Here is a 12574-nt window from a genome sequence, read left to right on the forward strand (position 1 = left end):
CCCCCCGAAGAGTGCTAGCAAACCTACCTCCCAGGATATTGGTGCCCTTCTGGTTCAGGTGCAACCCGTCCTGTTTGTACAGGTCCCACCTTCCCCAGAATGCAGTCCAATTGTCCAAATACCTGAAGCCCTCCCTCCTACACCATCCTTGCAGCCACGTGTTCAACTGCACTCTCTCCCTATTCCTTGCCTCACTGTCACGTGGCACCGGCAACAACCCAGAGATGACGACTCTGTCTGTCCTAGCTTTTAGCTTCCAGCCTAACTCCCTGAGCTCTTGGATGACCTCCCCACCTCTCTTCCTACCTATGTCGTTGGTGCCAACGTGCACCACGACTTCTGGCTGCGCACCCTCCCCCTTAAGGATTCTGAAGACACGGTCCGAGACGTCTCGGACCCTGGCACCCGGGAGGCAATAAACCATCCGAGAGTCTCGCCCATGTCCACAACCGCCTGTCTGTCCCTCTAACTATACAGTCTCCTATAATAGCGCTCTCCTCCTCTCCCCCTTTCCCTTCTGAATCTCAGAGCCAGACCTCATGCCACAGACCCGGTCACTGCAGCTTACCCCTGCTACCCCAACAGTATCCAAAGCGGTATACTTATTGTTTAGGGGAACGACCACAGGGGATCCCTGCACTGCCTGCTTCCTCCCCTTCCCAGCTCTAACTGTTACCCAGCTACCTCTGTTCTCTGGCGTAGCTATGTCCCTGTAGCTTCTATCTATCACCCTCTCAGCCTCTCGAATAATCCTCAGTTCATCCAACTCCAGTTCCAGTTCCCTAACTCGTTCTGTGAGGAGCAGGATCTGACTGCATTTCCTGCAGATGAAGTCGGCAGGAGTATCGGTGGTCACCCCTACCTCGAACATCCTGCAGGAGGAACATTCCACTCCCTGCGCTGCCATTACTCTACACTTCGTCTCTGAAAACAAGAACACTGAGTAGCTTACCTGTGGACTTTAAAATTAGGTTAGAGGAGGAGGATGGGAGGGAGGCCCTACTATGTAGGGCCTGGGGTCTAGAACACACCCACTCAAATATCAGTCACTTACCTTCCAAACTAGCTCTGCGCTCCAACCTCACTTCCACCCAGCTCGCGCCGCTCTCTGCTGTGAGAAGACCATTGGCGTCGAGGTAAGGTCTTTATATATCAGTCACTTACCTTCCCGACCAGCTCTGCGCTCCAACCTCACTTCCGCCTAGCTCGCGCCGCTATCTGCTGTTCTTGCTTTCCTCCCATTAACCTTTGATCCCTTTCATTCTAAAACTTATATTTAACTCCTCATTTAAATCTGACAAAGTAACTGATTTCCAACATTTGCAGTCACCCCTCCCCAATTTTGTATGCTTTGAAGTGAAGATTTCACTTTATTTCTACAACATCCAGTATGAGATCTCAGCAGTCCACTGATGATAAGTAACTGGAAATTCCCCTTGATTCAAGTGTTCCTCCCTGATAGGTTTATTGTGATGAACTCTTCTATCCATCAGATACAAGCCATTCGACAAAAAGAAATGATATCCAGTCAGCCAAACACCTACTTACCTCCTGACTGGGCCCAGATGCACCTTTATCTTGATGGAGCAAGATTCCAGTCTGACTCAACAAACCATTTCAAATGCTCACTCGAGCCTGTATTGTATTAGGCAAAAGTAAATGTTGATTTCCAGAAACCATTAAAAAAGTGTTAGGACATGGGGTAAACCCTCCTGCTTAATTTAAACCAGCAACTTAGAAAAGATTTATCCCGTGTAGTAATCTCTGAAAATTCGAGAGGCCAAGAACTATTCAAAGTAAAAGTTAACAACTTTATTTCTTAAAGTCTAACCTAGAATAATTAACTAACAACTATTACAACTCCTTCCTCTAACCTATTGTTTACTTTCCCTTCTATAATACTGGTCCGATAAAACCCCCAAGTAAGATTTACCAAAAATTCAAATTCCAAAACCTGGCAGCTGTCGAATCTTCACTTTGTATCTTCCTCTGTACATTTTCTTCTCAGGATTTCTCTTTCACTAGTCATTGATAGATAAATGTACCTTTAAGAGAGCTAATTTTCCAGGCAGTCTGCAGATGTTGGTGGCTTGGCAGTTGTCCCTCAAGTGTTCAATCTTCCCCAGTCTTATGCCCCCAAAGCATTGGATTGTGTCATTGGCTTTTAATGTTGTCAATATTCTAAATTCAAACAGGATTGGAGTTTGGTATTTTTTGGGGTATAATTTAAACTGATTGGCTGAATTCAAATTTCTTTTTGTATCCAGGCAACCAGCTACTCTAGCTGTTGGACCAAATGTTACAATGTAACTTCTCCAGCACTCTGTGTGCCTCTCTAAGTCCTTCAATCTCTTCAAGGTATAGTACACTTCTACACCTTCATAACACCTCCTCCCTTAAGAAAAACTAAACCATCATAATGAAAAGATGGCTTCATTTTTCTTTCTATTCTTTAAACACATCACCCTAGCATACCGATAACTTTAATCTAAGTTCACCTTAACGTCTTCCTATATACCTATATATATAAAACCAATTAAATAAATATAAATCTCATCTAAACTTTATCAGTTAAATCCATGATAATGCATCTGCGATTACGTTCTTACAATCCACAACATGTACAATTTTTAATTTAAAAGTCTGTAACATAAGACTCCAATGAAATAATCTCATTTACTTGTCTTTAAAGAGAATGCTTTAAAGAATGTATTAGATTAGATTACTTACAGTGTGGAAACAGGCCCTTCGGCCCAACAAGTCCACACCGACCCGCCGAAGCGTATACCACCCAGACCCATACTCCTACATTTACCCCTTCACCTAACACTACGGGCAATTTAGCATGGCCAATTCACCTAACCTGCACATTTTTGGATTGTGGGAGGAAACCGGAGCACCTGGAGGAAACCCATGCAGACACGGGGAGAATGTGCAAACTCCACACAGAGAGTCGCCTGAGGCGGGAGTTGAACCCGGGTCTTTGGCGCTGAGAGGCAGCAGTGCTAACCACTGTGCCACCGTGCCGCCCATAAATGTAAGCAGATTGTGATCTGTGTACACAACCTTCTCCGACAATTGTTCGTGACATAGACATTAAAGTGTTGTAAGGCCAGTACCAAACTCAATAGTTATTTTTCGATCGTGGAGTATTTCCTCTGGTGGATGTTGAGCTTCTTCGAAAACCACCTGGCAGTTCAATCCCATCCTCATCCTCCTGTATGAGTGCAGCTCCAACCCCTATGTCACTAGCATTGATGGTGATGTTAAAAGATTTTGAAAAGGTTGGTGTAGCTAAAACTGGTTTGGTGGTTAATATGGCTTTCAAATGGTCAAATGCCTCCTGTCCACCGGAACTTTGTGTTCTTCTTCAGCAAATCAGTTAACAGTACCACTACACTGCTGAAGGTTGGAACAAACGTTTGATAGAATCCGCTGAGTCTGAAGAATCAAAGCACCTCTTTCTTTAAGGTTGGTTGTGGAAATTCCTCGATGGCCTATGTCTTTGTGTTCCATGGGGTCAACCTTCCACGACCGATGTTATGTCCCAAGAATGTCACCTCTGCTTTCGCGAATTCAGTTTTATTTAAGTTTATCACTAGTTTTGCTTCTCGTAGTCATTCAAAGAGCTCTGCCAACTGTACCATGTGATCTTTCCAGGAATTACCAAAGATCACTTCATCATCCAAACAGACTGCACAGTTTGTTAACCCAGCCACAACTCTGTTCATAATTCTTTGGAATGTGGCGGGTGTGTCCTTCATTCCAAAGGGCATCACTTTAAACTGATATAGCTCATTTTGGGTCACAAACGCAGAAATTTCTTTCGCCATCTCTCGTAAAGATACATGCCAGTAACCATGCATTAAGTCCAACTTGGTGATGTAACTGGCTTGTCTGACTTTCTCAATACAGTCCTCCAATCTTGGAATTGGATATGAGTCCGATTTTGTAATGGTATTAACCTTCCGATAATCCACGCATAATCATTGAGTACTGTCTGGTTTGGGAACTAAGGCGATCGGCGAACTCCACTCGCTCTGGCTTGGTTCGATGATATCCTTGTTGAGCATGGCCTCCACCTCCTTCTGGACCTGTCTGGCTTTGAAAGGATTAAGCTGATTGGGGTGTTGTTTTATTGAAGCAGTATTTCCTATGTCTACTTCATGTACAATAGTATTAGTCCTCCCCATCTAATTTTTACATATGTCCTGCTACTGCAATAACAAATCTTTCAACTGTGATCTATGCTCATGAGACAGATAGTTTACTAACCTATCCCACTCTTCAAGGAATTCTTCATTTTTAAATCTATTTTGAGGCACATCAAAATCCACATCATCTGGATTTGATTCCTCGTTCTGTGGGGCAGTATCTCAGACCGGTTTCTCCTGTTCTTTCTCTCTTGTATAATACACATTCAACATGTTCACATGAAATACCTGATACCATTTTTTTCTCTATCTGACATCTTTACTAGATAGTTCACCTGACTCAATTTTTTCTCAATTTGGTAGGGACCACTAAACTTGGCTTTGAAGGGATCTCCTATCACTGGTAACAGTATTAACACCTCATCCCCTCGGGAAAATGTCTGAGTCACAGAGCTTTTATCTGCCACCTGTTTTATTCTATACTGTGCCCTCTTTAGGTGCTATTTGGCTAACTCACCTACTCTATTTAATCTTTCCCTCACCTCCAATACATAATCTAAGTGTGAGATCTCTGACTTTGGTCCTGACAATTTTTCTTTAATTAATTTCAAAGCACCTCTCACTTCATTCCCTAATATTAACTCAAAGTGAGTGAACTGAGTAGATTCATTTGGGTCATCTCTATTGGCAAACTATACGAATGGGATACTTTTATCCCAATCATTTGGGTAATCCTGACAGTGTGCTCTCAAAGTGGTCTTCAAGGTCTGATGTCACCTTTCTAAAGTTCCCTGGGATTCAGGATGATACACACTGGATTTAAAGTGCTGTATACCTAAGCTATCCATAACCTCCTTAAACAGCTTAGCAGCAAAAATTGACCCTTGGTCTGACTGAATCTTTCTGGATAGCCCATACCGTGTGAAGAAAGCTACTAACTCCTCTCTTACCCTTTTTGCCTTGATACTCCACAATGGAATTGCCTCCAGAAATCTGGTAGACACATCCATTAGGGTTAACAAGTACTGGTTCCCATTTTAAGTTTTTGGGAGGGGACCTATGCAATCAATTACAACCCGCATGAAAGGTTCTTCAAATGTGGGAATTGGCAACAAAGGGGCTGGTTTTATTACCGCCTGTGGCTTACCTACCATTTGGCATGTATGACACGTACGGCAAAAGTTAACCACATCCAGCCCAATACAAATGTTTTCGTACCTTACTCTGTGTCTTTCGTACCCCGATGTGACCTCATACAGGTAGTTCATGTGCTACCGGCAACACAATCTGGTGCACTACGGCCCATTTCTCCTCTGCACTAACCTGCCGTGGTCTCCATTTTTGTATTAGGATTCTTTCAGATAACCCTCCAGAATATTCTCTGCCTCCTTTTCAGAGTACGCATTCACATATATGTTTTATCATCTTGTCTTGCTGTTGCAAGTCCCTTAGCCTTTCAGGACTAAACACTTCTGTCTGACCCTCTGCCTGTTCAGGTTTTTCCTGTACCATTATGTCAAACAGGGTATCTGCTAAGTGAACCTCACCTCCTTCATCTTTCTCTTTACTTTTCACTTTGTGCTGTGACTTATGATAGTGGAATCCGGTTACCACACAGTCTGGGAGAATACCAGGATATTTCTGTTTTAACTCCTCAGTTTCTTGGTCTTCCTTGGGTTTCTCCACAAGGGGTGTCACTCCCACCTTGGATCCTCCCAAATCATTCCCAAGAACAAATTGAATTCCTGGAACTGACACTCTGCCAATCACTCCCACTGTAACTTCTCCAGTCTTGAGTTGGCACCCAAACCTGATCTTGCATAGGGGAACGCTAAACTTCTGTCCATCTATCCCACAAATTACCACACTCTCGGGTAACAGATCAGAAAGAGTGCATATTCACTCATTCTTTACTATCAATGACTGGTTAGATCCTGTATCTCTCAAAATTATAGCTTCTTGTCCTTATCCCCCTGTTCTTTCTGAGTACACTTTACCCACAGAGGTGAATTCTTTGTAGAGGTCAGGTACTAACTCTGTACCCAGCCCTTGCCTAGTGTGTGCACTCTCCTGCAGCTCCTCGGCTCTTCTTGGGGTGTCCTTTACTACCTTCACTCATGCCACTGCCTTAGCTTCCTTTACCACATCTTTTCCCACAGTGCCTTTCTTTAACGACCAGCACTGTGTCTTTACATGTCCAACTTTACCACAGTGGAAGCACGTGAGGTCTTTCACCCCCTTTACACCATCTTAGGCTTCTTTTTTTATCCTGTGGTAAATTCTTACCAGTGCTCTCTACTCTTGGTTTCGTAGTGTAAGATCTCCCCTTCTCCCAACTTCTATCCCTCACATGATGAAATTCTGGCAGGAAGCTTGTCTTATGCACCAACATGTACTCATCTGCGAATTCTGCTGCCTTTCTCACTTCCTGAACTTTCTGTTCCTCCACGTGAATTCTTACCATCTCTGGCAGTGAGTTTTTAAACTCCTCCAGCAGAATAATCTCTCTTAGAGCCTCATAGGTCTTATCTATTTTCAAAGCATTCACCCATTTATCAAAATGACTGTTTAATTCTTTTGAACTCAACATAAGTCTGACCTGGTTCCTTCAGTGTTTCTGAACCGCTGTCTCTATGCTTCTGGTACCAATTCATAAGCATTTAAAAATAGCGTGTTTAACCTCTTCGTAATTTCTTGACACCTCATCTGACAGTGCGGCAAATACCTCACTAGCTCTGCCTACCAGTTTAGTCTGAACTAGCATTACCCATAAATTCTTGGACCACTCCATCTACCCAGCCAATTTTTCAAATGAAATAAAGAAGGCTTCAACATCTTTCTCAATAAAATGTGGCAGAGTTTTGACATATTTGTATATATCACTATCCTGTCTTTTCATTTCCATCCTGTTAATTTGACTTTGTCGACTAAGACGAAACTTCTCAATTTCAAATTCTCTCCTTTTGCCTCTCCCTTTCTTCTCTATCTCTTTGCTCAGCTAAGAACCTCTGTCTTTTTTTTAATCTCTCTCTCTGTTTCTCTTTATCTTCTGACTCCATTGTAATTTAAGTTTTTCTACCTTTACTGCACTTGTCTGTTTCTCTGATACACATAAGTGTTTGAGTATTTCCTTTACAATTTCAGCTTTACTTTTGTCCTTGGTTAAACCCAAACCTAATTTCTTTGCCAATTTTAAAAGTATGGCCTTTTTCTTTCCTTCTAAATTTTCTTGGCAAATTTGAGAATCATCTTCAAATCCCAGAACCTCCTTTAGGAATTTTAAGAACCATTTTTCTCACTTCTAATTTAATCAACCACAAATCACTGAAAGTAAACAAATTGTCTCACCTACGTTTTATTTAAAGATCTAGGACATTAACCTGCAACCTACTGGGCTTTTTCGTACCCCAAATCTATTCAAATCTGTCTAAACCTGTTGAAATCACAAATCCAAAACTCAAACTGTTCAAATCGCAGACAAAAGCCCCCCAAACTATTCAAATCCCAGCGATGAATCCCCAAACTGTATGACATGGGGTAAACCCTCCTGCTTAATTTAAACCAGCAACACAGAAAAGATTTATCCTGTACAGTACTCTGTGAAAATTCGAGAGGCCAAGAACTATTTAAAGTAAAAATTATCAACTTTATTTCTGAACGTATAACAATAATTAACTAACAACAATTTACAACTCCTTCCTCTAAACTATCATTTACTTTCCCTTCTATAATACTAATGCGATAAAACCCCCAAGTAAAATTTACCAAAAATTCAAATTTCAAAACCCGGCAGCTGTCAAATCTTCGCTTTGTATCTTCCTCTGTAGATTTTCTTCTTCTTAGGATTTCTCTTTCACTAGTCATTGATATAAAAATGTACCTTTAGGAGAGCTAATTTTCCAGGCAGTCTGCAGATGTTGGTGGCTTGGTAGTTCTCCCTCAACTGTTCAATTTTCCCTGGTCTTATATCCCCAAAGCATTGATCGTATCATTGACTTTTAATATTGTCAGTATACTAAATTCAAACAGGTTTGGAGTTTGTTATTTTTGGGGTATAATTTAAACTGATTGGCCGAATTCAAATTTGTTTTTGTATCCAGACAACCAGCTACTCTAGCTGCTGGACCAAATGTTACAATGTAACTTCTCCAGCACTGTGTGCCTAAGTCCTTCACTCTCAAAGGTACAGTACACTTCTATACCTTCACATAAAAAGGCAATAAGCTGAGACTGAAGGCCCCAACCTGTGGCATTGTAAGTGTTCAGGTAGGCTTCCACAGATTATTTCGCATCTATTCACCACCTAATAGGCCTGGTGTTCCAGGAGATCATTAAGTATATTTAAATCTACGATAGACAGATCTTTAATCAGGAAGGAAATCAAGGGGTCTAAGGAAAAGGAAGGCAATTGGAGTTGAGGATAGTCAGATCAGCTGTGATCTTATTGAATGGTGGAGCAGACTTGATGGGATGAATTGTGCAGTTTTGGTCTCCAAATTTGAGGAAGGATATTCTAGCTATTGAGGGAGTGCAGCATGGGTTCACGAGGTCAATTCCCAGAATGGCGGGCCTATCATATGTTGAAAGATTGGAGCGACTGGGCTTGTATACACATGAGTTTAGAAGGATGAGAGGGGATCTGATTGAGACATATAAGATTATTAATGGATTGGACACTCTGGAGGCAGGAAGCACGTTTCCGCTGATGGGTGAGTCCAGAACCAGAGGACACAGTTTAAAAATAAGGGGTAGACCATTTAGAACAGAGTTGAGAAACTTCTTCACTCAGAGAGTGGTGGGTGTATGGAATGCTCTGCCCCAGAAGGCAGTGGAGGCCAAGTCTCTTTCAAGAAAGAGATGGATAGAGCTCTGAGAGATAGTGGAACGAAGGGTTATGGGGATAAGGCAGGAACAGGCTACTGATTGTGGATGATCAGCCATGATCATAATGAATGTGGTGCTGGCTCGAATGGCCTACTTCTGCACCTATTGTCTATTGAATAATCTACTTCTGTTTGTACGGTTTATGCAGATTCTGCATCACGGAGTGGGAGGTGAAATTTATGGACTTACAGCTGAAAATGATTGCTAGTTACAAAAACATTGATATTAGGGCAAGGCCTGTTTGCTTTTGTCCAAATTAAAATTATATAACTCACCTTTGTGCCACATATTTTTTCCATATTTTGGCCACCAGCTCAGGCCAGATAAAGCAACCGGTCGGACAGAACAAGGGTAGAAATCAGTGTGTGTTGTGTCTGTTTTTCCAGTTTTAAATGGGTGCATTTAACACTGGAAGTACTATGTCTAGTGTCGTGGGTGTGGCGCTGGAAAAGCACAGCAGGTCAGGCAGCATCTGAGGAGCAGGAGAATCAATGTTTCGGGGATAAGCCCTTCATCAGGAATGATTTATGCCTGAAACGTCGATTTTCCTGCTCCTCGGATGCTACCTGACCTGCTGTGCTTTTCCAGCACCATACCCTCTCGTCTGATCTTCAGCATCTGCAGTCCTCACTGTCTCTATACTGTGTCTAGTGGCCAATTTGTGGGACAGTCTACATCTGAGTTACACAGACCTTCTCTCCACTGATTTGGGCCCAATTTTCAGGCATCTAGAGTGGCCACCAAAAACAGGAATTGGCTTTCTATCTGTTAAGCAGGGGCCGATCATTCACTGAGAGATGTCTCTGCTCAGAACTCTTCAGCTGCTGTCAGCTAAAGGCAATTTTTCAGAAAATAAATATGGTTCTTGGAACTCTCAAAAGTGTTTTAATTCCAGCTTGACAATTTCTACATTAAAACTAATGCAGTTCCCATCTCAGTTCATCTCCTTCGGGACCATCTCCGGTTATCAGATGACAACCTTGAATATTTATGAGATGAAAAGTCTTTTCGAATTCCACACAATTTATTAGGACAAATGGTATTGGGGTCTTCAGCTTGACATCATCTAGAAAGCCTGCTAGAATTTATACCCCTGCGTGAGCAAGGTAACAATTGGGTTGAAGCAGTAATCCAGTGCTGGAGTTGTGAAAGGTTTTGTTTCTGGGGCCCTCATTCCATTTTATCAAAGTTCCAGACCCCAGTAATGCAGCACAAACATTTTTGTGTGTGTGTGTGTGTATATATTTATAAAATGAAACACTCCTATGTTTGTTACTTCTATTTTACTTCATGCTGGTGCTGAATACCATTTGTCAAGTAGCAGAGATATCTTTTACAGAAACGAGTAAAAAGTGGGAGAGGATTGAAATGATTAAATATCCAATGCAAAGATCATGAGACTGGGGAAATGGCTAACCAAAAAAAAAGGGACGTGAGAAACCAAAGCACGTGAAAATTAATTAAAAGTGTGAACCAAAAGCTAAAAATAATTTTCAGAGTTTGGTGGTTAATCAAGTACATTCCTGAAAATAAGTGCTGTCCCTTTACAGGCGAGGCCGTGAAATTTCAATCATTGATGATTTCCCATTGAGTGTGTCATCCAACTTTGCTGTGTTCTTGCTAGGTTTTGTACTGGGAGTTTCATGTCTCATTTTCTCATGGAATGTATTATTGAAACATCTTTTTGCTGATGTGCACTATTTGACTACTCTGACCCTGACCCAGCATGAAAAGATAATGAAGTGGCAACTTTCTGATAGTGAAAGCTGGGTTCTTGAATATATTCAAGGCCATTTTCAGTGATTTTAAAATGAAGTTACTTATCCTGGACATTCTTGGGAAAGTGTCTAACATTTGGTGATTTAACACATTGTCCGCTGCATTAGTGAAACTGCACCAGGTTACCACTCTTAACCACACCAAGGAAGACTAGAAAGAAGACTAAATGTATGAATAGTTACATTATCAGGCTGGTTCCTGAATGATGATGCAAATACATTTCAGTAGAAACTTTAAGCCTAACCTAAATAGGACACATTTAAGCACATTTTGGCTGCAATTTCCTGATTCTATCCAAAGCAGAAACTGTGTCCCAAGCACACGTTTTAAATCACAGAGACAACCTGTCTCTGTACAACTGCATGAAAGATCTGTCAGCACTCGGTATGTGCAACAAGCACCACCTTGATACTTTGCCTAAGGCAGGTCTAGAACAGGTTCCTTAAGATCATGGTTCACTTATGTTCTGGATGATCTTGGAGGCACTTGACAAATTCAGAGACTGGTTTGCGTTCATAACAGATTTGGTACACGGCAGTGAACAAAGGGAATCTAGAAAGAAACAGAAAGATTTCACACAGTCAATGTGTAGATGGTAATAAAGTGGTTATGCTACTGGAATAGTAATTTCAACTAATCTGGACACGGAGTTCAAATCCCACTGTGATGGTTGGAAGATAGTCAACAGATAAAGCAGGAATTTAAAAGCTGTCTTCTATAATGGTAAGTAGACAAGCAGGTAACCATGGAAAAACTATCTGATCACCTTTAGGGAAGGAAATCTGCCACCCTTAGCCAGTCTGGCCTACTGTCACTATCAATTACTCTCAGAGCCAGCCCAGCAAGCCATTTGTAAAATGATTCCAGCACAAATTGAGGCTATTTGGCCCTTCACCTTTTCAGCAAGAGCATCTCAGCTAGTCCCACTTCCTGATCAGCCTGATCCAATTTCCTTTTGAAGCCCATAATGGAATCTGCCATCACCTGCATCAGGCAGTGCATGCCAGATCCCAACCACCTGGTGTGCATAAAAACTTTCCCACATCCTACTTGGTTTGTTTGCTAATTACATGAAATTAGGGTCCTCTGCTTCTCAATCCCTCTACAAACAGGAACAGTTTCTAATCTGTCTATGCCACTCTGTCTAGACCCCTCATGATGTTGTGATTTTATTCAATATGGCAGTTCCCTACCACCTTGTCCTTTATTTCTTATTCAGTCAGGGGACATGGGTGTCACTGGCTGGGCCCAGCATTTATTGCCCATCCCTAGTTGCCCCTTGAGAGGGTGGGGGGCGAGCTGTCTTCTTGAACCACTGTAAGTAGACCCACAATGGCATTGGGGAGGGAATTCCAGGATATTGACCCAGTGACAGTGAAGGATGGTGATATATTTCCAAGTCAGGATGGTGAGTGTCTTGAAGTTGGTGGGGCTCCAATGTATCTGCTGTGTGTATCCTTCTGAATGAACTATAGTTTGGAAGATGCTGTCGAATGAGCCTGGTAGAGTTGCTGCAGTGCATCTTATAGATGGTACACTCTGCTGCGTCGGTGGTGGATGTGGTGCCAATCAAGTGGGGGCTGCTTTGTCCTGGATGGTGTCAAGCTTCTTGAGTGTTGTTGGAGCTGCCCCCATCCAGGCAAGTGGGGAGTATTCCATCGCACTCCTGACTTGAGCCTTCTAGATGGCGGACAGGCTTTGGCTCCTTGATGTCAAGGGCTGTCCCTCTCCCCTCCCCTCTGGAATTCAGCTCTTTT

At 42.2% G+C, this 12574-nt stretch overlaps 1 protein-coding gene across 2 annotated transcripts in view; it reads right to left on the minus strand.

Annotated features, from left to right (window-relative positions):
• Positions 1–10306: 10306 nt before the first annotated feature.
• Positions 10307–12574, minus strand: part of LOC122543291 (glycerol-3-phosphate dehydrogenase [NAD(+)], cytoplasmic-like) — a 33670-nt gene continuing 31402 nt past the window's right edge. For both annotated transcript variants that reach the window (XM_043681798.1, XM_043681797.1), the window contains one exon: positions 10307–11369. In XM_043681798.1, coding sequence (XP_043537733.1) covers positions 11331–11369 — 39 coding nt within the window. In that variant the 3' untranslated portion in view covers positions 10307–11330. The remainder of the gene's footprint in view (positions 11370–12574) is intronic.

This window comes from Chiloscyllium plagiosum, chromosome 43 (genome assembly GCF_004010195.1).
Source record: "Chiloscyllium plagiosum isolate BGI_BamShark_2017 chromosome 43, ASM401019v2, whole genome shotgun sequence".
Taxonomy (NCBI): Eukaryota; Metazoa; Chordata; class Chondrichthyes; order Orectolobiformes; family Hemiscylliidae; genus Chiloscyllium; species Chiloscyllium plagiosum.